Below are 22,886 nucleotides of genomic sequence, written 5' to 3' on the forward strand. Positions count from 1 at the left end.
TAGGGGCAGAAGTTCTGTCAGTTTGTTACCTTTTGTAAGAAATTATTTGATGCTTATATTAACAAAGATTCATATATTGCTGGATTTGTCAGTGAAGTAAAAGTACTCCAGCTCTTCACACATGAAGTAAAGCATAAACATAGTCATATACAGACTCACTTTAAGGAACTTTTCTTCAGTTGTAAGAAAAATATGAATTGCAAGTGAAAACATATAATTTTTAAAAATTTAAGGATCTTTACTGTGTTTTTTCAATTAAGTTTACTGACACTAAAAGTAAAATTTTAATAGGAAGTCATAAGTTAGTGTTAATGATCAACGTCCAGTGTTCGTTCAAAAATCATTTTTTCTCATTCTTTATTTTAAATAGCCCTGAAAAACCTGTGAGTGTGACAATAAATTTTGAAGATGAACCATCAAAGAAATACATGGATGCTGAAACTTCATTATAGAATTAAACCAACAGGAATTATATATAGATATATATATATCTCTATATATAATGTGTGTATGTGTGTGCGTGTGTGTGTGTGTGTGTGTGTGATGTCACTATGTATAACATTATTGTATGTCATGCTATTTATGCATGACCATTGGGTTTTTTGAAGTAGAATCTGAAGTTTGTAGTGAGCACCATGGAGACCGTGTATATTAATGAAATGGTCTCTTGGAAATGAGGTACCTGGTTCTTATTATTCAAATATTTATTCTGTTGGGGAAAAGTTTTTCTGTTCAGCAGTAGAAAGATGTGGGGAAATGCATTTAGTCTGCTTTTCTTAAATCTGTTCACAGTGGCAATTCATATCAACCTTAAGTGATATATACTTAGTTCATATAATTTTTATTTGAGTTTCTAAAACTTTCAGACTATTTCACTTTTGTTAGTGCTTTATAGGAAGAACAGGGAGTTGGTATGCCCATTCTGGGGTAAAGTACTATGTCATGGCTTCTCCGTGCATTTCATTTATGTAGTGTCCATCATGTTTCACAAATGATGGAATTTTCTTAGCCGTAGAGGTCAATGTAGAACAGTGGGAACTTTCTAGATAGGAACTATAGTTTTTAACCTTTATATTTTAGAAATTTTTTTTAAAGCTTTAAATTTCATATCTAGGGTTCCTTTCTGACAGGCAAGTAAAATTTTACTGATGATTTGTAATAGCACCATACCAGTGATAACTTTATGAATTTTAGAAACTATAAAATGCCAGTTTGCAATAGTTAAATTTTGCTACCTTTATAGAAATTATTTTCTGAATAGCTATACTTTTTAAAAGTTCATAAGTCCCACTCAGTTCTTTACCATTGCACTCTTAAAGTAGTTTAGTTTATATCAGGTTCAAGTTCTTGCTTATTTTTCTATTATAAGTAGTATGATTAAATAATCAGGAGTCAGAATTCTCTCAAATGGTTTTGTGATCAGTATTACTTTGTTAAGAATGACCTATTACTTTCTGTTATTCTTCCTGTTGCATAGATTGTATTTAATAGATTGATATACACAATTTCATTTAAAATATTTATTTTAATGTGATACTTAACTATTATAAAAACATTTGAAAAGGTAACACATAGAGTAAATCATTAATGTAAATACTTGGTGCTCACTTGCATTTATGTTTATTATCTAAAAGCAGTTGACAGATTTTACATCTTTGATATAAAGCACTGCCATATTTCTATTTTAAAAGGAAATTAGACATTTTATGTATAGCTCAGATTGATGGCATTCTTCCTATGTGTTAGTCTTTGTTACTCAGTTTTTCTGAGCTGCCTTTTTAACTTCTAGAAAATTGTTTTAGTCATCTTTTATATATTCTTAGCTCCATCCAAAATAAATAAATGTTGTTCTTGTGAAGCCTGTAGGACTGGATGAATGGGGTTCTGAAACTGATTTGGCAAGAGAATAATTTACAAAATCCAAGTAAATGTTGAGAAGCCATAGAGACACTGAAGATGGTGACGAGAATATTAGGTTGAAAATTTTAATGTACTTCCAATGCTCCCTTCAGTCATTCATAATTAAAGTGTGAAAGTATGAGGATTGATGTAGAAGATCATGAGAAATGCCCGAAGCTGGCATGTTAGCAATTCTGAGGGGTTAGATCCATTCTAAACTAAATAATAACTATTGTAATGCCCCTGTCTGAGACTGTTTTATGAGAGGTTATAATAGATTCATTAATAGATTAATATAACTTCTGCCTCAGATGAAATGTTGGAAATCTAGCTGCTTTTTCTTTAGAAATTTAGAAAGATGTAGACGGCATCATTTGGTACTGCTTAAAGAGAGTTTTAGACTCTTGGCAATTGATGGAGAGTATTACCCATGGTGCTTTTTATTGTTTATGAGCTTCCATTTCAGTGGTTCCTTTTCATTCATAGCAGCATAGTCATTTCCAAAGTCCCCAGTATTTGCTGCTATTTTTTAAAATACCCTGATGTATCTAAACCAGAGGATTTCCTCACATCATTTCCTTGTGTTTGGGCATCAAAGGGTTAGCAACTGTACTTATTTCACAGGAAATGATTTTAAAATTTAAACTGAAAACTACCTGGGATTATAGTGTTTCTGTGACTTTATTTAATTATGTATAGTAATTGTCCAGTGCCAGAAAAACCATGACTTGCAAAATTCTTTGCATTCAAAATGTTTTACGGTGTTTCTAATTCTTTATGGTTTCTGCTTGCTTTTGACTACTTGACTTGCAAAATGATATGATATGACTACTCACTCCATTGAAGAGCGAAGGTAATTCATGTTTAAGTAATTGCTTGTTTTAAGTGGTTATGGTATTTCTTCCACTGTTTTTGAAAATTACAATCATGGATAGCATTCATTGGAAGACAGTGAAAGATACAATTTACTATATATATTGATTTTTAAATGTTGCCTTAAATAGGTGTATATGAGCAGTGGTAATTGCTATGTACTGATTTACCTCAAGGTGCAAAATAATTAAACCTGTACATATTCCATTTACAAAATAAATTCAAATAAACAGCCCTGCACTTTCTTAGATGCCTTGATTTTCAGAATAGAGCTTAGTGCTACTGAATACCCTGGCCATAGAGCCACCTCAGGATATTCTTTTCTCCACCATATTTTTATTTATTTATAGATGTCTGTTTACAAAGACTATAATAAATCCTGATGTTGACCATTTGAAATTTACTTTCTTCTGATGGCTGTATCAATCTAAAATAGCAGCTTTTGAGAAAACAATGAACTAAACTTCCTTATGATAAAAGGATGATTCTATATATTTTTTAATAATACTAGATGTGTTGAAATGAATCACAGTCTTTCTAAAGTGTATTGTGTGAGTGTGTTGTGTGTATATGTGTGTGATGTTTTCAATTTTAAATCTCTTAGGTTGTTTAAAGATGTGGCGTACCAATGTTCATATTTGCCAAGTCTTCTGTAAAACGTGTAGGATATAATTTTAATGTGCTAATGCATGTATTTATAAAGGAGATTTGTTTACCACTCAGACTTAATAACTTTTTGTTTTCTATATCCAAAAAACATTTTTTGTTTCTTCCATATTCTCAAGGTATCTGTGTGAATAAAAGAGCTAATTTTTTTCTTTCACAAAGGCAGGTTCAAAATTCTGTAAGAAGAAAATGGTCTCTGAAACTGAGGTATACCACCAGAGCTTGTTGCTATTTAGAGGATTATATCATGTACATGAGTTCTGTAAATGTGCTCAACAGTTTGTGAATCCTGTTTTTAAAGTGCTCAGATTTTGGATATGTAAGCCATGGATATAACATTGTAATTCAAAATGTTTATATTAAATAGCAATATTTTAAATTTATTTATGTAGATCACATCATTGTGTTATGCAGTGCAAATATGTGAAATGCCCTTTTGTTTATTCCAATAATTATTTATTTTTAGAAAGTAAATTTAAAAAGACTTTAAGGACATTCAAGGTTTAAAGTGGTGTTCAAATTGTAAAATTTGGCAATTTTAATGTCAAGTGTCTTTTCTAACTTTAGAAAGTAAAATAAGTGTCAATTACAGGAAAACAGTTGGAAACTGAATCATCTAAAGATTATCTTTAAAATTAAATTTAATTAACACATATTTAGAGTACTTGTTAAGCCCCAGGTTTTCTTTTTTAATCATAATTTTTTGCACATTGATTGGTTTTTGTGCTGTGGCTTTTTGTTGCTTTATCAAAGTTTTCATTTTTGCAGGGGGGAGGGCATCTTCCAATGTTTATTACATTTAAAAATTGAATTTTATTGTTCATTTGTGTAATATTTGATACCTTGGTGTAATTTCACAGTACAGTTACAATTTTTATGACTTTTATAATTACAGTGATATTTTCTTTTATAATAAAATCCAAAGTAAATTAAACATGGAATTGTAGAACTGATATATTTCATTTTTATGAAGTACATCTCTACCCAAGTCTATAATGTGAATGATCCTGCCTTTCAAATTTGTTTCATAATTGTTAGAAGATAACTATTTTTTGTAGATGTTATTGAAGTTGAAAGAGCAATAAAAGTCTACTTAATTAGTTTTTGGCTATTGTCTTTACTTTGTACTTTTTAAGAAGAGTGTCATAGCTTTCTCAGCTTGAGATGTGATAGGAGAGGAAAGAAAATGAGGGATTTCTGCTTCCTGCTTCCCAATGTACTTCAGTAGAAGAGAGAAAAGCAGAAACAGAAAAGAAGGTAAAACAAATAATACACCCTTTTTTGATGAATAACATTAATCCTGATGATTTTATATCTTCTGAAGCTTAATTAGTTCTGTTATATTCACCTGGGTTTGGCTTTCATCCCTTTTCTGCATTCCTGAAATAGGACTCTTCCTTTTTTTGGTTTTGCTTTTTTTCTTCTGATGGCTGTATCAATCTAAAATAGCAGCTTTTGAGAAAACAATTTTTGAGAATACTTTCACAGTACACAAACTGAAGTTCTGTTGTACCTTTGGGCCCACTTTTTATTCAGATCAGAGAAACAGGGAAGGGTGCACTGTATTCATTTGAAATCAAATTTGGGAGATTTTGTCACATGCTGACACTAGTGTGCGTTTTGAGGGATGTTACAGTGGGATTGAGTAGGGCTTTGTACCTAAAGAAGTTGTCTGAGGAGCATAACTTGTAGTTAAGATGGGACTAGAGTCACATGGTATGTTCTACTGTCTCCATCACTAGCTCTCACGTTGGGATCTTCAGGCAATTTGTTTTCAATTCTAGGATGAAAAATAATGTGATGAGTGAGTGAAATAATATGAAGGAAGAACTTGGAGTAGGGCTGGCACAAAATTTAGCATTCAATAAATTTGATACTTAAGACTCCATGAAGTTTGCATCTTTTTATTGCTTTAATGCAACTGAATTTTTCTTTAAGAATCTGCAGATTTTTACAAGGTGAAGTGACTTAAGGACATAAAACGAAATAGTGATAGTTTTAGGATAGAGATCCCTTGAATCCCAGGTCATTTATTGTCACAACACCATTTTCTCCTTGCCTGAGATGCAGCATACTTAACTGAAAATGTTTTTGTGCCATATGAAAGACAAAGTAGCATGTTGCATTGATTTCCTTCTCAAATTAGACCTTTGCTTTGGAAGAGAATCGATTGGATTTTGAGTCCATAGCGATTCCTGAAAAGCCCCCAGATTGCTCTTTCCCACCCATCTTATTTTAAATGCTAAAGATCGTGCATCCGAAGTGCAGGAAAATCTACAGCCAGTGGGAGACATGTGCACAGGTGGTTCAATGTCCCAGCAAAGGCTGTGGTACAGCCTTTACGCCGCTCTTGCCGCCTCTTCTCCCTGCAGCTTCGGGGCTGGACCCAGCGCGTTCTCTGGCTGCTAGGGCAACTCTGGCAGGCGTCACCCGTCGCTATGGCGCTCTGCACTTTGCAGCATAGCCCTTCCGGATTGGCCGAGGCGCCCCGGCAAGGTGGAGGAAGGAGCCTCGGCATTGGTTCAGCCAGTGCCGGTTGGTGACCTGAGGGAGGATTTGATTGAAACACCAACGGTGCAGCGGGCCGCGGTGCTCCTGAGGTTGAGGGGACCGGGAGAGGGCGAGGGGGAGGGTAGGGCCCCCGGGTCGGAGCAGCGGGTAGCAGCAGCAACGATGATGAGAACGATTTGGAGATTGGCCTGAAGGAGGGACCGTCCCTCCCGCGCGGTGAGTGGGGCGGGAGCCTGTGCTCCGCTGTGCTGGCGTGCGGTTTGAAGCAGGGTCTCCAGGGAGTCACCCTCAGGTCCTGGTGGAGAGATCTGAAGCCTCGGGAGCCGGCTTCACTCCACCGGGGCGCTGGGAAGAGAAAGTGAGCTGGCTTGGGAAGGTGAGTCACAGTGGCCAGTTTCCTCAAAGCAGAATGGTTTGTTGGACGAAGGGACGGTGGGAACGTGCCATCCACGACGTTTGATCAAGAAATTACTTTGGTTAAATGAAGCCTGAGTGTGTCTCTTCTAATCTGCTCCCATGCCTCTGGAAGCTCACTCCATTGCTTTTTGAATCTCCTTTGCTTTTCTGCCTTCCCCTCACATGCTGCTGCTCTGACTTTTGTCCCTAGACTTTTCTGCTCCATCTGGGTAAGCTCTTCCATTGGCTGTGCCTTCAGGCACCGTATCTCTGCTGGTTACTAGAAAGCCTCTGCCTCCAGCCTAGCCTGCTCTCCTATATCCCAGACTCCATGGTCCAATTGCCAGTTAGCACCACACACGTGCCACCCTACATAGCATCTCAGTTCACCCCCACCAGCCTGCTACTGCCCTTGGATACCCTATCTTTTGACACCACTATCTGCTCAGTTCCTCAAAACCACATCCTGGGCAGCATCTTTGACAATGCCTCTTCTTCCACATTTTCAAGAATACACCTTTTTTTTTTTTTTTTTTTTTTTTTTTTTTTGGTGCTGGGGATTGAACCCAGGGCCTTAGGCATGCTAGGCAACCACTCTATCAACTGAGCTATATCCTCAGCCCCCCAGGCTATACCTTCTTAATAGATGTTGAATCGCTTCCTGCATCTCCATTCTTACTATCTAATAAATTCCACTAGTCCATCAGTTACAGTATTTAACACCTGTCCATCTTCCCTGATTTTAGTATGGCCCTATTGAATCCATTTTTCTCACCATCATTAGACTAACATTTTTAAAGTCAGGTGTCTCCCTTCCCTGCTTGATGTCATGCAGTTATTCCCCATTACCTTAAATTCAATCTTCAGGCCTTCCATCATCAGTTCCATCTTGGTTGTTGCTAGAACATGCCACATTTTCTCCTGCCATGTTATTTTACCTATTGTCCAAGCAGTCCGAAATGGACTCCCCCTTTTTTTTGCACACTCCCTACCCCTGCTCTCATTCCCCAAGCATTCTCTGTGTTTTGCCTAATTACTTTTGTGCTTCTTTAAGCCCTCTCTGTGAAGGCAGAGCTGTTTGTCTTACTTGCCATTGTTGTATTACCAGCATCTGTTGTATTACCAGGCAAGTGGCAGGTACTCAACAAATGCTTGTTAAATGAAAATCTCCAAAAACTAGGAGTTGTTTTCCATGACATTCTCATTAGTTTTAGAAAAATCAGGATAACTTCTGAGCAATGAAGCTTTTGCTGACAAAAGATGAATGTTTGGTTTATAGATTTTACTTTAATTTCAAGATCCTTGGTAGGTGGAAACTATTTCAATTCACAGTCTATAGTTTCATGCCATAACATACTTGATGGTAGCTGTCATATTAAAGAGAGAATGACAGTGAAGTATGGTTTCCAAGACCTGTGCTTTGAAGTCATACAGCATTGGTTTGAGTCCTGGCTCCAGTCTTTTAGGTCTGTGGCCCATAACAAATTAGCCTCTAATCATCTTTTTCATGTGTTCAGTGGGCTGATCATTATACCTACCTCATAGGATTGCTTTAAAGATAAAATGTGAATAACGTATACCAGGTGCACAGTACCGTATACATGGTCAAAACTAAAAACACTGAAGGTTGGAATTGTTAAATTTCCACAGTCAGTTCACAAAAGGTAGAAATAAATATTCTGATTCTGTCAAGAGCAATTTTCAAGACCCCCTCATGTCATTATACCACTTAACCAAGAACTTTTGGGTATGACAATAGTCTGATTCAGATAGGAGACTCATTCATTCAATGAGTATTTATTGACCATATGGTGGTCCAGGACTTTATACCAGCTAAGGTGGATCAAAAGAAAGTGCAGCCAGTATTTAGGAGTTGAAAGAAGTGTCTGGATGTTACTCTGCCTGTTGGAGCCAACCAAAATTTTAGGCTGAAGTCACTGAACTGAAATGAGCACTTGAGAAGCAGAGAGGAGCTAAAAGTTCTTGCAGACAGTTAAGAAATGAGCACCTGAGTTTTCATCTGTGAACAAAACAAAGGTGTCATTCCCATCACTGTTCTCAGGAAAGTGGAACAGAGTCCATAGGGCCCAGACTCTTTTTAGCCAGACTGCCTGGGTTCAAATTCTAGCTCCTCCATTAATAGATATGGGGCCTCTGATGAGTGTCTTAATTTTTGCACCTCAGTTTTCTCACCTATAGAATATAGTGTTTGCGACTATTGTATGAATTGACACAGACATGATTCTTAGAACAGTGGTGGGTACATAAATGTTAACTATTTGTATTCTACTTGGGGAAGAGAGATAAGTAATCAGGAGAAAATAAAGCAGGAGGAGGAAATAGAAAATGTTAGCTTGAGAATGGGTTGTGTGACTGGGACTTGGGAATGAGTCTTCCATTTTTGGAAGATTTGACCTTCCAGAGAAAAGTGAACTTTACACATTCTCACAATATGCCTGACAGGTATCAGGATTAAAAAAAAAAAAACAAAAACCCAGTACGTGAATATGAGCAGTATTTATATCATTTCTCATTTAGCAACATAATTGCTCATATTTTTATGTCTTCCCCTCAGCTAAAATCTACAACATTCATAATAAGGTCATGTGAGCAGCTTATTAAATCTCATATTAGGAATATTTATACTTGCCATAGCATATTCTAGCTTCAGAGCCATCAGCAAGGTCAGAGTGACAAAATAATTGACTGGTTCGTATCAAGAAAAGAGACTGTAAGAAGCACTTCTATACAAATTAAAATAAAAACGAGGCAGAGCAGATAAGACTCAGCAACTGGAACATTGACCCTAAGCCCTTAGGAAAAAGTTGCACAGTTTTTAGTGTATTTTGCCAAAAGACCTGGGATTAATTAATCTGAAAGAAGTATGTATCAGTATGTGTTAAGGAGGTGAACATTTATCTAGAAAATTCACTTAGACAAATAGAGTGCTGGACCAGTGAAAGAGAGCTGGTGTAACATTAGATGAACAGGGAGGGCTCTTCCACTTACCAGCTGTATGATCTGGACAAATGACTTAACTTCTCTGTGCTGCATTTTCCTCGTTTGTAATGGTAGCCACCTTATAGCTGTATGAGGATTACTATGTTAGGTCATGTGTAGAAAGCCCTCAGAATGGTGCTGGCACAGGGCGACCACCAGGTACACCTTTGCTTTTATTGTTATTACTAGATAGGAGATCGGCCAAGTTGCTTAAATTTTTAGTGCCTCATTTTCTTCATCTGTAAGTTTCGAGATACAATACTACCTACCTCACTGGGTTGTTCTGAGGATTAACTAAAAAGCGCTGAAGAGAATAAGCCATATTAGGCTTAAAAATTGAAATCAAAACTTATTCTTTATTTTATGTCTAGTATTTTTCATAAGTGACTCAAAGGGTGAAGAGAGACATTATTTAGCATGAAGGCAAATTGAAGTGGTAATATTATAATGGTAATATGTATGCCAGCAATCATGATAATAACTTAAGCTTCCGTATCCATTGATAATTTTAAAGGGGGCTTTGTTGTATTTAATCCCAATTACCAGCTTGCCATAGGTATACTGTTGTTTTTAACTTTTGGCAAATGAGGAAACTAATAACCAGAGAGGTCCAGAGTCATTCCCAAGGCCACTCAGTGGACAAGTGGAAACCAATTCTTTTTCTGCCCTGTTGCTCCCAACCATATCCCAGTGGTCCAACCAGAATTCACATTCCCAAATTTGCAAACTCACATCAGCCAAAAGTATGGAATTCCTATAATGTACATGTGTATGCTACACTTTACGTAACATGAATACTTCCCTTAGGAAATTTTATTATCCTATTCAGGATACTTGACATAGTCTGTATTTTTTTAGAAAAAAATTTTTAGATGTTGATAGGCCTTAATTTTATTCATTTATTTATACATGGTGCTGATAATTGAATCCAGTGCTTCGCTCATGCTAGGCAAGTGCTCTACCACTGAGCCACAACTCCAGCCCGTGTGGTCTGTATTTAACAGAAATGTAATATATTCTCTGTGACTTCCATTTATTCATTCATTCATTCATTTTTTCTTACCAGGTGTTGAACCCAGGGGCATTTAAACACTGAGCCACATCCCCAGCCCTTTTTTATATTTTATTTTGAGACAGGATCTCACTAAGTTGCCAAGGGCCTCACTAAGTTGCTAAGGCTGACTTTGAACTTGGGATCCTCCTGCTTTAGTTTCCCAAGTCTCTGGGATTATAGACATGTGCCACTGTGCCTGACTCTTTCTTATATTTATAAAGAGATTTTTTTCAAACCAATGTTCTGTGGTCACTGGTGCTCAGCTGGGGTAAAGTCCTCATTTCCTGATTTCTTTCATTATCTTTACCCTCCATATTTATATACTGATCTTTCGGTTGTTCTTGGAGATTCTCAGTTGGCATTTGTTCATTCAGTAAAGCTCTCAGCAATTACTTATTGATATATCTGCTATGAATTAGAAATTATGTGCTAGATGCTGAGGATGAACAGCTGTCTTGCCTATGCCTGACTAGTTTGCAGTAAACTAAAGAAGAAGGACATATGTATTTATTGAATTACTGCCTGAACCTGCTGCTTTTTCAAGAACTGTGAGGTAGTGCTTGGTGGTCTGCGATCCTGTCAAGGAGGTCAGATCAAAGACTGGATACTTGAGTTGACACAAGTAGGATGAGCCTTCCAGGCCTTTCAGAACCAATCCAGACCTTGGGTCCAAGAGTAGAGACCTGGAAAATCAGGGAGAAGCAACCCTGGGTAGCAGATGGCTGTGAGGAACAGGGCAGTAATCTCAGGCAACACCCCACAGGTTTTGGTCAGTTTGGCTTTTATCCTGAGAGAAAGGGGAAGCCCAGAAAAGGTTTAATTGGTCAGACTGGAATCATAAAAGGAGAGAGATTTTGTTTTTAGGGGAGGGAGAAATTGGAAGTTGGGAGGTCATTTAGAAAGTGATGATGATCATTCAGGGGAGCAATGATGTAAGCTTTGGATTAGAGTTTTGGCAGTGAGGTGGAAAGAAATGAGCAGACAAGAACTGTCTTTAGTAGAAAAATGGTCAAGACTGTCAGATGCGGGCGTGAAGAATAGGCAGGTGTCCTTTCTCTGAGATCTTTGCCAAAGGGCTCTGTTCTAATTAGTCTTTTTTATTTGACACTGTACTATCATTCTTCTTGCCTAATATAACGACGTCTGGTCTTTCTGCTTCTTAGTGCAGTTCATTTGCATTCCATCAAGGTTTTATCATTACATCAGGTAAATTTCTATTTATCCAAAGAGTTGGTCAAGAAGTAATGGAATGTGACAATAAATTGAATGATCCATGTGTAGATATTTTTTAAATTTCAGAGAAGAATACCATTGCTTGCAAACTCCTCAGCGGTCAGGAGTTCCCTGAGTTGGTGGAACGCCGCTGCATACCCATTTGCCCTACGCTCACCCGCGCCAGGGTCCTCAGCTCCGGTTCAACTCATCTACTCACTGTCTCCCAGCACCACTTTCTGGATCCTGCCTCCATCCCTTTGCTCACTCCTCTGGAATGTTGTCCACCCACCCTGTTCATCCTCAGGGACCATCTTCAAGTCCCCGGTTCATTCTGCTTTCCTGCAGCTGTTCTACAGCTCTTCAACCTCAGTGATCTTTCTTTCCTTTGATTGCATTTAACTTGAAATATCATTTGGAAATTATTTTTTCCTGCTTTTCGACATTTCTATTGTTCTTATTTAACTTCTCATATTAGGCTGAACCATAAAAACTATAAAGAGTTCTTCTCAGCCATTTCATATGGTTTAGCCTACCTTTTTTTATGGTTTCCCCACACACAGAGTTGTGAGCATAGATTTTTGTTTTGTAGTGCCCGTAGTATTTTGTGCGTAGTCAGAGCAAAGTGAATAATAACGCGAGTTTAAAATGTAATAGTATTGGATGCAATTTAGTTTTGTTTTATAGTTCAGGAAGTAATTCTAGTCCTTGCAGTGCCCCCAAATGTTATGAATATCCATTTGACTGGTGGAAGTTTTAGGGGTTTGGCTTGTTATGATGATGTTTGACTTTTTTTCTGGAATTTAGTTTTGACCTTGTCTTATTCAGTGCTGTATCCTCAGTGCCTGGTGTATATGCTAGGAAATCACTTAATATTTCTTGGAAAAATGAAGGTCACCTTTCTCTTTCTCACAAAAACGGGGGATAGAATGTAATCTTATTATTCCTGGGACTAATGAGAAAAGGGAAATTTAGTGTGCTTCTTTAGTTATTGTCATGAACTGCTTAATAGAAATTCTTCCTTCACATCATCTAGATTTTCCTCCCCTTCCCAATATGACTTCTTAACATATGGGTCTCAGGTTCATCTGGTCGAACATATTCCATTATAAGGTATGTTGCAAGTAGACTCAGATTAGCAGCCACCCAGATGCAAATATGGCATATTGTAAATATTATTAAATGAGTGTTGAGAGGATCTCCAGAATCTTTGTGCAAATATTTCCCTTTATAACAAACCATGAGTTTGAGTGGAAATAAATCATGAAAATAAGGAGATTGCAATGGTAGCTGTTGTCACATGTTCCAGTTAATTTTGCAGCAGCACTCAGACCAAGTTGGGTTAGTATTGGCTAAACAAATGAAGTCCAGCACTTAAAGTGGTGTCTATCATCACAGCACATAGTTAGTACCTATCTGCAGAAATGAATGGGAGAGGGTCCCATTTCTACTACAGAAACTTTTAGTTCTTTTTATCCCCGAGTGCTTGTTTGAATATAACATTGAAATTGCTTAAAGTATGAAGTGTTTACACAAGAAGGTGTCAAGAGTAATGACTGTGGAGGGAGACCATGATGATACTTGCCCTTAGCTGGCTGCACATTCCTGATGCTGAAGGTTCTGTACCAGCTACGTCTTTGTTCTTCCCCATATGATGATATTCAAATACACCACCTACGTATTTCACACGAAGGATCCAGGATAAATGAATGGATGTCTGTAAGCACCTCAGGGTCCAGGAGGTGAACTTCTACATACATCAGTTGTTATTTTATTATCCTTTGCCCTTGACTAAGGGCCAATATCAATAAGCTCTGTTTCCCATCACCCTAGAGTTTCTATGGAGACTTAGACCCGAAAGATGAACTAGGTTCTGTTCTCTTCTAAAAGTGCCATACGACTGTGGACACATTCTAACTCTCTGGGCCTTAGTTTGCTCACCTGGAAAGTGAAGGGAGCCCAATCATGATCTGCCACCGATGACCAATAAATCTGTTTTATTATCCTATGGGAGTGTTTTATCTTGTTTTCCTTCATTTTTTAGTGTAATTCGGAATCCCTTTTGGCAGTGCCACCAGTATCTGTCATCTACTCCACAGTTGTCTTCGTTCACTGACATTCTGTTCCTGAACCTACGAGGTGTCAGGTCTGACACCGCCTGCCCTCTCAGGTTCTTTCTTGCAGTAACTGTCTCTGTTCTGCTAATTCTGCACATATATCTCACTGGAAAAAATAGCAATGTAGCATAATGTAACACATGATAGCACAATAGAACATAGTCTAAACTAAAGTCTAAAGTCCAGTCTAAAGACTAGAGAGCCTTACTCTTTGAGCTGCAGTAGGAACGCCAGTCATGTTTCTTTTGGAATTTTCTCAACTCTTGACTCACCTTACTTTGAAAATGTGTGTGTGTGCGTGCGTGTGTGTGTGTGGTGTGTTATATTCCAGCAATTTGATCCATTTAACTCAACAATTTCTCTAGAGGATATATAGTTCTAAAACAAACAATTTAGAAAGACCAAGCATCATGTATCTTTGAAGTACAAATATTCTTTGTAAAAAAGAAAACTGTATTCTCAAAGCACTTTAATTAAATAAACTGCCCAAGTGACTAATGCATTTTTAAGTGTTTATTTTGGAAGAATTTTGCAAAAATAGTACATATATCCTTCACTCCATTTCCTCTGTTAACATCTTATACCACCATGGTACAGTCATCAAAATTAAGAAGTTAATAATTAACCAATGCATTTTAGCATGTTCGTTTTATTTCTGGCTGCTCTATATGAATTTTATTTTTACTACTTTTTTTTTTTTTTTTTTTTTTTTTTTGGTATTGGGGATTGAATTCAGGAGTGCTTTACTACTGAACCACATCCCCAGCCCTTTTTATGTTTTATTTTGAGACAGGGTCTTGCTAAGTTACTTATGGCCTCACTAAGTTGCTGAACCTGGCCTCCAAGTTGCAATCTTTCTGCCTCAGCCTCCTGAGCTGCTGGGATTACAGATGTGGGCCACGCTGCCCAGCTTATTTTACTACTTTTTTCAAAGAACAGCACACTATTGGAGAAATTTAAAGAAAAAATATCTACAATAAAGAAATTGGAAAAAAATATTTAATTTTGCATTGCCAGTAAGTTATTGGGGCCGGGGGGAGATGAATGTCCTACACATTCTTTCAGTCTGTCTACCTGAGCTCAGACAGAACTGCAGAACTGCAATTTTTCCTCTAGTGGAAAAGACTAACCATGAGTCATCAAAGGGAAAAAGAGACCCCTCACTGTGGATATAAGGAAGTTCTTTCTGGCTGTTGCAGATTGAGTGCAGGGCCTTGCTTATGTGAGGCAAGTGCTCTACCCTGGGCTACAGCCCCACAAGGAAGTCCTAACTTCCTTTTGTGGTAGGGTTCAGAGAAGTTTATTTTAGTGCTTTTTAAAAAAATAATAAACCAGTTATAGCCAAAGTGATTAATGTTAGTCATGCTGAACTTTTTACTGTTACTACTTAACAAGAGCTGATTTTTAACAATCAGTAAATGTAGTAAGTGTATATAGAAAGAGGCAACATAAATGTTGATAGGAAAAAAGATATTTGGAAGTTATTTCTCTTAATGACTCAAATAATTTTGTGCTTTATCTTTACTAAGGATGGGGCCACTTAAGGATCTTTTGAGCAACCTTGGAATAAAAAAGGATTTTTGGAGGAAGGATCTGAAAACCATATCACAAATACTGTTATTTAGTTAGTGGATTTGTATCGTACAAAGTGGATTAATTAGGTGGTTTTACTGTGGCATGGAGTTTTCTTTCTCTGTCAAGGTGTTTTCCCTGCAATTAACAAGCGATCACAAGTAAACAAGGTATGTGTCTCCAGGGACTTCTTTAGCATTAACCTACATTTTAAATGACAATAGTAAATAAGAATTACTTCTGAGAGATTCTTTTTCTCAAAAATGGATGTAAAAATTTAAGAATGAATCAGAACTGTGGCCACATCTGCAAACATGAACCCCCCCTGGCTGGCCCGTGAGTGTGGCAATCTTTTCTCCCCCAGTGGAGATAGTATTTAGGTCCCATTATTGAGGTGGACAAAGCAAAGATCCTTAGAGTTTCTGTTTGTAAAGTAACCTGCATTTGTTTGTTATATATAATCTTTTACTAGGGGGCCCCACTCCCTCAGGTAAAAAAAAACCCAAAAGCTAAATTTCGACTTTCCCATTGGAATGGAAGGAAAAGCCACTTGGGTTACAAGTGTTTACGTATTATAATTTCCTTAACCTTATCTCATCTGTAGAATAAGCGTTAGAGAATCAGTGGTTTTCTGTTTTCATCTTTAGCAGTGGAACCCTTTTCTCTGATGAAATGGTACACAAAGTTGCAGAGAAAGAAGAACTTCCATCTAAGTGAGGGGTCCACTTTCAGCCTCAACTGCTTGGCCACAGTTCTACTGGGCTCACGCCCGCCCTCTCCTGGTTGCCATAGCATTGACAGTTACTGGGTTAGTCCTCTCAGGCTCTACACTTGGGATGGCTGATCTCCATCAGAGAATCATCTAGGGTTACTGTGAAAACAGCCTGCTTATTTGAGAAGATAGTTTTCAGTACTAGATCACTGCTATCTAGGTGGTCTTTAGGTGGTTCATGAAGAGGTAATTACCGAAGTTCTACAGAAATTTGACACTACCATCACATCCAAAACACATGATCACCGAACAGGATTTGAAACAAAACTATCAATCCATAATAGATTGGCAATTTAAATAAAAAGTTGTTCACCATGGATAATTTCCGAAGCACTGTTGTATGGAATTCTAACTTTTCTTCTAACCACTGAATAAATGACATGATTCTTGAATGCATTTGGGATTATTGTAAACCTCGGTTAATTTGATTTATAAAGGAGCTTTATGAGAGATTCGTTGAACTGAAAGAGTAACGACACAGGTTTCTTTTAAAATAGTCCTTTTATCTGTTCATCCCTTTATTAGGTCTTTGATTCAGTACATTTTTATTGTTGCCTATCATGTGTGTGGTGAGTAAGAGCAGCCCAGTCCCTGGCCTTATGAGGTAATGAAGCTTTTGCAAGGTGGGGAGGGCAGGCTGCTCAGGGGGCACCAGGGAGGAGTGGCAGGCTTAAGAGGTCAGAGGAGTCTCAAGTCTAAAAATAAGGATTTGTTAGAAAGCTAATAATTCTCAAATGGTAAAAACACTTGTCACTCCTTACAGATAGTGACAGATCTTTTTTGATTGCGTACGGTGTGCTCTTATGACGCTATGTACTGTTCTGTGTATGGGGACATATGTGCGGGTGAAACACACAGTGTCTGCTAAATGGGGCTCATGACCTAGTTCAAGGAAACCAGTATGCAGCTAGAGGATTTCAGTGTTGACACGAAGCAGGGTCTGTGGTGAGTATGAATGTGTGTGCATGAACATCCCCACTCTTAGGAGGGGACCCTGAGCTAAAATCCAGAGGCAGAGGAGACAGCTGAGAACAGAGGAAGGGATGAACAAGCCCAAAGGTGAAGGTCGGCATGTCCATGGGTACAAACAGCCCTAGTCCCTTCTGTGCTGCTGTTGCAGAACAGCATAGATCAGGTAACATAAAAAGAAGAGAGAGTTAGTTTCTCACGGTTCTGGAGGCTAGAAAACCCAAGGTCAAGGTGCCATTCTGGTGAGGGCTCATTCTCTACTTCAAAGATGACAACTTGAATTCCGTATCCTCCAGAGGTGGGGCACTCTTCTTCACATGGCAGGAGAGAGGAAGAGCAGAGAGAACCACTCCTGAAGCCCCTTTTCAAAGGCACTGAACCCACCTTTCCTAGGTTCCACCTCTTAATTCCATTAGAGTGGCAATTAAATTTCCACATGAGTCTCAGAGGACACAGATGTTCAAACCATAGCAGTTGCCATGTTTATGGGTTCATGTTTCTCCCTAGAAAGTCAGTTTGGCCAAAGTAGAGTAAGAAAGAGGAAGAGGACAGAAGAGACCAGAGAGGTGGAAGTCAGGATAAGAAGCCAAGTACAGTCAAGTACAGATTGTGAGCCACAGAGCAGTATGGTCTGATTTATACAGTAATAATCCTTTGGTTCCTGTGACTTCTAGAGACAAGAGTGGGGTCTATTCAATATCCAGTGAGAGAAGATGGTGGCAATGGCAGTGGGGAGCAGGGAACGCAGGCTAGTTTTGCTGGTGGACTGAATGTAGGAGGTAGAGGAAAGAGAGGGATCAAGAATGGCTTCTGGGGGCTGGAGGTATAACTTAGTTGGTAGAGGGCTTGCTTTGCATGCACAGGGCCCTGGGTTCAATCCCCAGTACCACCACAAAGAAAGAAGAAAGGGAGGGAGGAAGGAAGGAAGGGAGGGAGGGAGGGAGTCCTCTGAACTTTTGCCTAGAGCAGCCAGGTGGTGTGGGTCCATTTTTGTGATGAGGAGCTTTAAGTACATTTGGTGCTAGGAGTCAGAGTTCTGTTTGGAGCATGTTAAATTTGGGGTGCCCATTAGACATCCAGATTGTGACTTTGCAAATTCAGGCAGTCAGGGAAGACCTAGGGCTGGACATACAAATTTAGAATTATGGATGGTATATAAAACCTTGAGATGGTGACATGGCTCAGGAGAGGGGCTAGACAGAGAAGAGGATGCAGGCTAAGCCCCTGCTAGGCCCCAGGGTATTCTAGCACCCGGACAACCAAGCCCAGGAAGAGGGACATTGACTCAGTGTTTGAGAGCCACTGCAGTAGGTTCCATTCAGTTTGTGCCCACAGCACAGATTCTTACACCCTCATCCTCCACAGCTCTTTCCCATAGAGTTGGTGAGCAGCGTGGGCTCTCTGCCTGAGATTCTCTGTGATCCCTTGTGACCGTTAGTGTGTCCCAGGTATTGGCTCCATTGTTCTCTTGCTTTTTACAGGTAGTTCCTACACCTCATGATTTAGAGGACATTTTGCAAGCCTCTCAAGTCTTTTTAGCTCCACATAGGCATGCCTGGGGTGAAGGCATAGCCCTAGACAAGCATGCCTCGGACCCTCCTCCGAGGGTCCTTAACCCACAACTGAAGTCTGTCAGAACATGAACACTGGCTCCTTTCTGTCAGTACTAAATAACACTGGGGTATAGATTATACTCTCCAGCTCCTCTGTGATATTGTACTGAAACACCCCCTGGGGAGTTTTTGCCTTTGCACCCCTGACGCCTAACGCATTAGTGGCCTCTGGGCAATTTAATTGCCCTTCCTTTCCTCTTTTCCCATTTTGGATTATAAATGTGAGTATAGTATAATCATTGTTTAAAAATTTAAAGTGGGATTCAATGAAATATTTTAAAGCATTTTCAATTTCTCAAAACAAATATTTGGTTTTTTTTTTTTTTTTTTTGGAATAGTTTGCATTTTAGCAGCCAGCAAGTGGAAAGGATTTTACTTTTCATCCTAAAGGCAATTGTCTGTTTCTACCGATTCTGGTGAATTTGTTTAATTAAGTGAAACATTTCCAGAGTTATCGGTATGTGCTCTTCCAGCTCACAGAGTACTTGCAAATCTCAAACTGATAAAACTATTAGATGATTATTTCATGTTCGCACACCCAGTCAATAAAATTATGGAGATTAAGCAAGGGAATAAGGCAGGATGTTTAACAGGGTTTGATAGTGGCAAATGTGATCTCCTTCCAATGGAGGCTGAGCTTCCCACACCTTGTCAAGCACACAGTGTTGTGTTTGCTATTTCCGCCTTCTAAAAAGCCTGCAGCTATGGGCTGAGCAGAAACATGAAGCTCAACAGTGACTGGTGTATCTGGTTGAACATTTTCCTTCTTTCCTTGAGGAAAAAGCAAAATTAGATTCTGTTCATTTTGACTAGTGCCACTTATTTTAAGACTTTTGGGGGACATTTTCATATCTACATTAAAAAAAAAGCACTGGGGTCTTTTGCCTTTGAACATCAATTGACAGATTATCCATTTTCCCTACCTTCCATCCTTTCTGTTTCTTTTCCTTTCTTCTTTATTCAAGGGTAAAGCAGATGCTAAATCAAATTTCTACTTGAACTTCTCATAAAACATGTTGTCAAGTTCATACGTGGGGTTTTCTTTTGCTTGTGGTAGAGTTGCCTGCCTGTGAGATTCTCTTGCACCTTTTGCAGCTTCAGTCTGAAATCAGACATAGTAAGCATTCAGTGAGTATTTGTTGAATGAATGGGTCTATGATTTTATATCCTAGGTACAATCCTAAAACATCAATACTGTGCTTTGTTGTGTACCAGTGATGAGAATCTTGGTCCCCAACTCTTAATTCTAGTTAACAATTTGTCACAAGTATGACTATTTTGGGGAAATCATTTTTAAATCCTTAAAGTGTCTTTATGCATTTCACAAAATTAAATTTCACTAGATTCTGTTGCAGCAAAACACCCATTGGCACATTCCTTTGCTTCTAAAGACCTCTGAGACACTTGGAGTTTGACCATAGATTTCATAATATATTGAGGCATGCAATTATAAGACAATAATACGTGCTTTTTCATGCCTGAACAACACATCAGAGTTAAACTGTGGCATTGAAACACAATTGGAAATTTTTTTTTTACATCCAATTGAATGAAACCAACATAATATCAAATTTGGTAGTTTGCTATATTCTGGGAAGTATGGTATCTTTTTATTCTGGAATTGAAAACAATTGACTATAATTTGGTTAAGAGAAAAAAGTAAATTGTTCTTTCTTTGGTTAACACATTTTTACTTTTGGAGTGGGGGTGAGAAATAGTATTAAAATTAATACTAGGAAAGGTGACCATGACCATCATAAAAAGTTTAATTCAGAAGGTTGAAATGGCTATCGGGCAGATGCTTGGATGAGTGCAGGGACGATATAGGACTGGCCCAGGATTTCCAGAAGAACACATAAAGTTCTTTAGGTAGTTTTAGGAATTTTTGGAAATACACCAATCTGTTACTCTTGACTTTGAGCGATTATTTATGAGTGGGTGGAACTTTCTCTGAGACTATTAGGGGCATGACCCATGATGACAAAGGAACCCTCTGATTGGCAGCATATAATTAAGGATACTTTTTGAGAAAGACAAGTGAGACAGCATGAAAGCATCCGCTGAACTTTAGGTATTTGTTGAAAGACGTACGTTTTCTGACATGCAGAACAACACCTGTTGGGGCAATGGGTCAGAATACTTGAAATCAAGAACACCCAGAAAATATAGGCTCAGGGGCTACTGTAACCTATGCCCTCAATGTGTCCAAAGCTCTTTGAAGAGAAAGGGTGTTCATGTTAACATTTTTGTTCTTGTATTAGAAATAAACGTGAGTGTTTGCATGTTAAAGTAGGTGTTCTAAGTGAATCTTGTCTGTATTAATCAAGAATGTTCTGACTCATACAGCTCAACTGAAGTTTTTCCCTCCGTTTTACTTTGAAAGGAATGCGATGTTAATTCTGGGGCATTGATGTTTTACAATGCCTGATCCAGACAAAAAGGTGAAGACCACAGAAAAGTCAACTGATAAAAAACAGCAAGGAGTCACCAGCAGGTAACCCCATATGAGTGTTTACTAATTATTAACTGAGGGAGTAGCTATTGAGCACTCTGAATAGCTTTTTGAGAAATAGTGTAGACTCCTAACAACTGCTACTGTGGGTTACAGTGTCCACTGAAACATTTGATCATTTGTCACGTTCAAAGGGAAATGGTTGGCATGCACATGTTGGTCTATAAAGCAGGCCTGCAAAGTAGCAATGCCACCGGTGGGTAGCATGACCCCGTTCACCCGGAGCTTTCTGTTGGTTGACATTGTGGTATTCTTTCTCCTAGGGACTATTCAGATCTTAAAAGACTCCGGTGCCTTTTGAACGTTCAATCAAGCAAACAACAGGTAGTTTTTTCAAAGAATGTCCATGGTTTAATGAAAGAGAAATCACCTGTTTCCAAAGGGATCCACTTAACGTCTTTACGAGCAGGATACGTCCAGTTTCTTTGTTCTTCGCGTGTTTTCTCTTGCTGTATCTGGCTGTTTCTCTCATTCCCAGTTCAGGCCTTGCCAACACCTGGCATCTTTTTCATCCTCCTCTCCTGCGGGCGCCTCGCCTTCTCCTCTGCTCACCACCGTGCACCCTCACTAGCAAAGCTTCTACCCTTCAGTCTATAATCAGCAAACTCTTTTATCGGATGCCCAAATCTGCCTCTTCAGGGCTTCATGGAAGTTGGTTTTTCCAAAGCACAGTTACCACATTCTCTTTCTTCTCCCTCTGCTCCTGCTGCGGTGCAGCTCTTGGGGCTGGGGTCTAATTGTAATCCACCAGAAAAGGGGAGCAGAGTGAGTTTGGGTTATTTTGAATGGCAAGGGAAGGAGTGGTACTCCTGCCTTAATTTATCTTGAAACTTTCGTTTTGATTCTGCTTCTACTAAGACTTTAGAAAATCATGAGATTTGGAAGCTGTTCATGGTGGTTTGGGAACAATATAGCAATGCTAATAACAACAATAATGGCTATTTAGCACTGACAACTAGTCAATGGCAGGGATGAAATTCTGGCTCCAAAGGCTATTAAATTATACTTCTTTAGGTCAATTCGTTTAAGAGCTCATGTGGTTAGTAATCCCACCCTAAGGGTTTTTGTTTTATCAACCAAACTTACCAGCGAACTATAGCATTTTTATCTATTTACTTATACTATAGAATGGCTTTCTCATGATTTGATGGCACATGAAGGCCCAATAATGATGGTTCATAGTTAGCGAACACTTACTATGTGCCTGGTACTCTATCTGCATTACATTGCTTAATAATTACAAATGCCCTTTTTTACAGATGAGGAAACTGAGGCACAGAGAAATTAAATCATTTTCCAAAGGCCATAGTTTTGGACCCAGGCACCCCCACTTTGCGACATGTGTCTCTAACCACTGAGATGTCTTTTAAATGTGTTGGAAAATCAGATTACAGTAAAGAAAGTTGTTGGATGAGCTTTGATTTGGAGTAAAAAGTGTCTTTAAAATACCTTTACTCTGTGAACCCATTCTTCTCTGTTATTAATGCTACAGCAGTGAGGAAATTTTTATTCTTGTCTACCTATTTCAGCAGTCACTCTGCCCTTTGTCTGTCTTTATACTGCTGAAGCAGTCTTCCTGGCTTTCTGCTCACAAACCTATTCTTCCTTGGAGAGGTAAGTGAGGTGACTCAGCATACAGTTTTGGTTGCCCTCATCTTTTCCCACTGTGCTTCCTGCAATGTAATCATAATACTGAAGACTTTTTTTTTTTTTTTTTTTT

The 22,886-nt window shown here is 38.5% G+C and overlaps 2 protein-coding genes across 11 annotated transcripts in view; both read left to right on the forward strand.

Annotated features, from left to right (window-relative positions):
- The window catches only part of SLC4A7 (solute carrier family 4 member 7), a 97,784-nt gene extending 93,244 nt beyond the window's left edge, over positions 1-4,540 (forward strand). For all 8 annotated transcript variants that reach the window (XM_079114263.1, XM_079114266.1, XM_079114265.1 and 5 more), the window contains one exon: positions 371-4,540. In XM_079114263.1, coding sequence (XP_078970389.1) covers positions 371-452 — 82 coding nt within the window. In that variant the 3' untranslated portion in view covers positions 453-4,540. The remainder of the gene's footprint in view (positions 1-370) is intronic.
- A 377-nt stretch (positions 4,541-4,917) lies between these two features.
- The window catches only part of NEK10 (NIMA related kinase 10), a 218,795-nt gene continuing 200,826 nt past the window's right edge, over positions 4,918-22,886 (forward strand). For all 3 annotated transcript variants that reach the window (XM_079114271.1, XM_079114272.1, XM_079114273.1), the window contains exons 1-3: positions 4,918-6,165; positions 21,038-21,148; positions 21,430-21,490. In XM_079114271.1, coding sequence (XP_078970397.1) covers positions 21,075-21,148; positions 21,430-21,490 — 135 coding nt within the window. In that variant the 5' untranslated portion in view covers positions 4,918-6,165; positions 21,038-21,074. The remainder of the gene's footprint in view (positions 6,166-21,037; positions 21,149-21,429; positions 21,491-22,886) is intronic.

The sequence above is a fragment of the Sciurus vulgaris genome (assembly GCF_902686455.1).
Source record: "Sciurus vulgaris genome assembly, chromosome: 16".
NCBI lineage: Eukaryota > Metazoa > Chordata > Mammalia > Rodentia > Sciuridae > Sciurus > Sciurus vulgaris.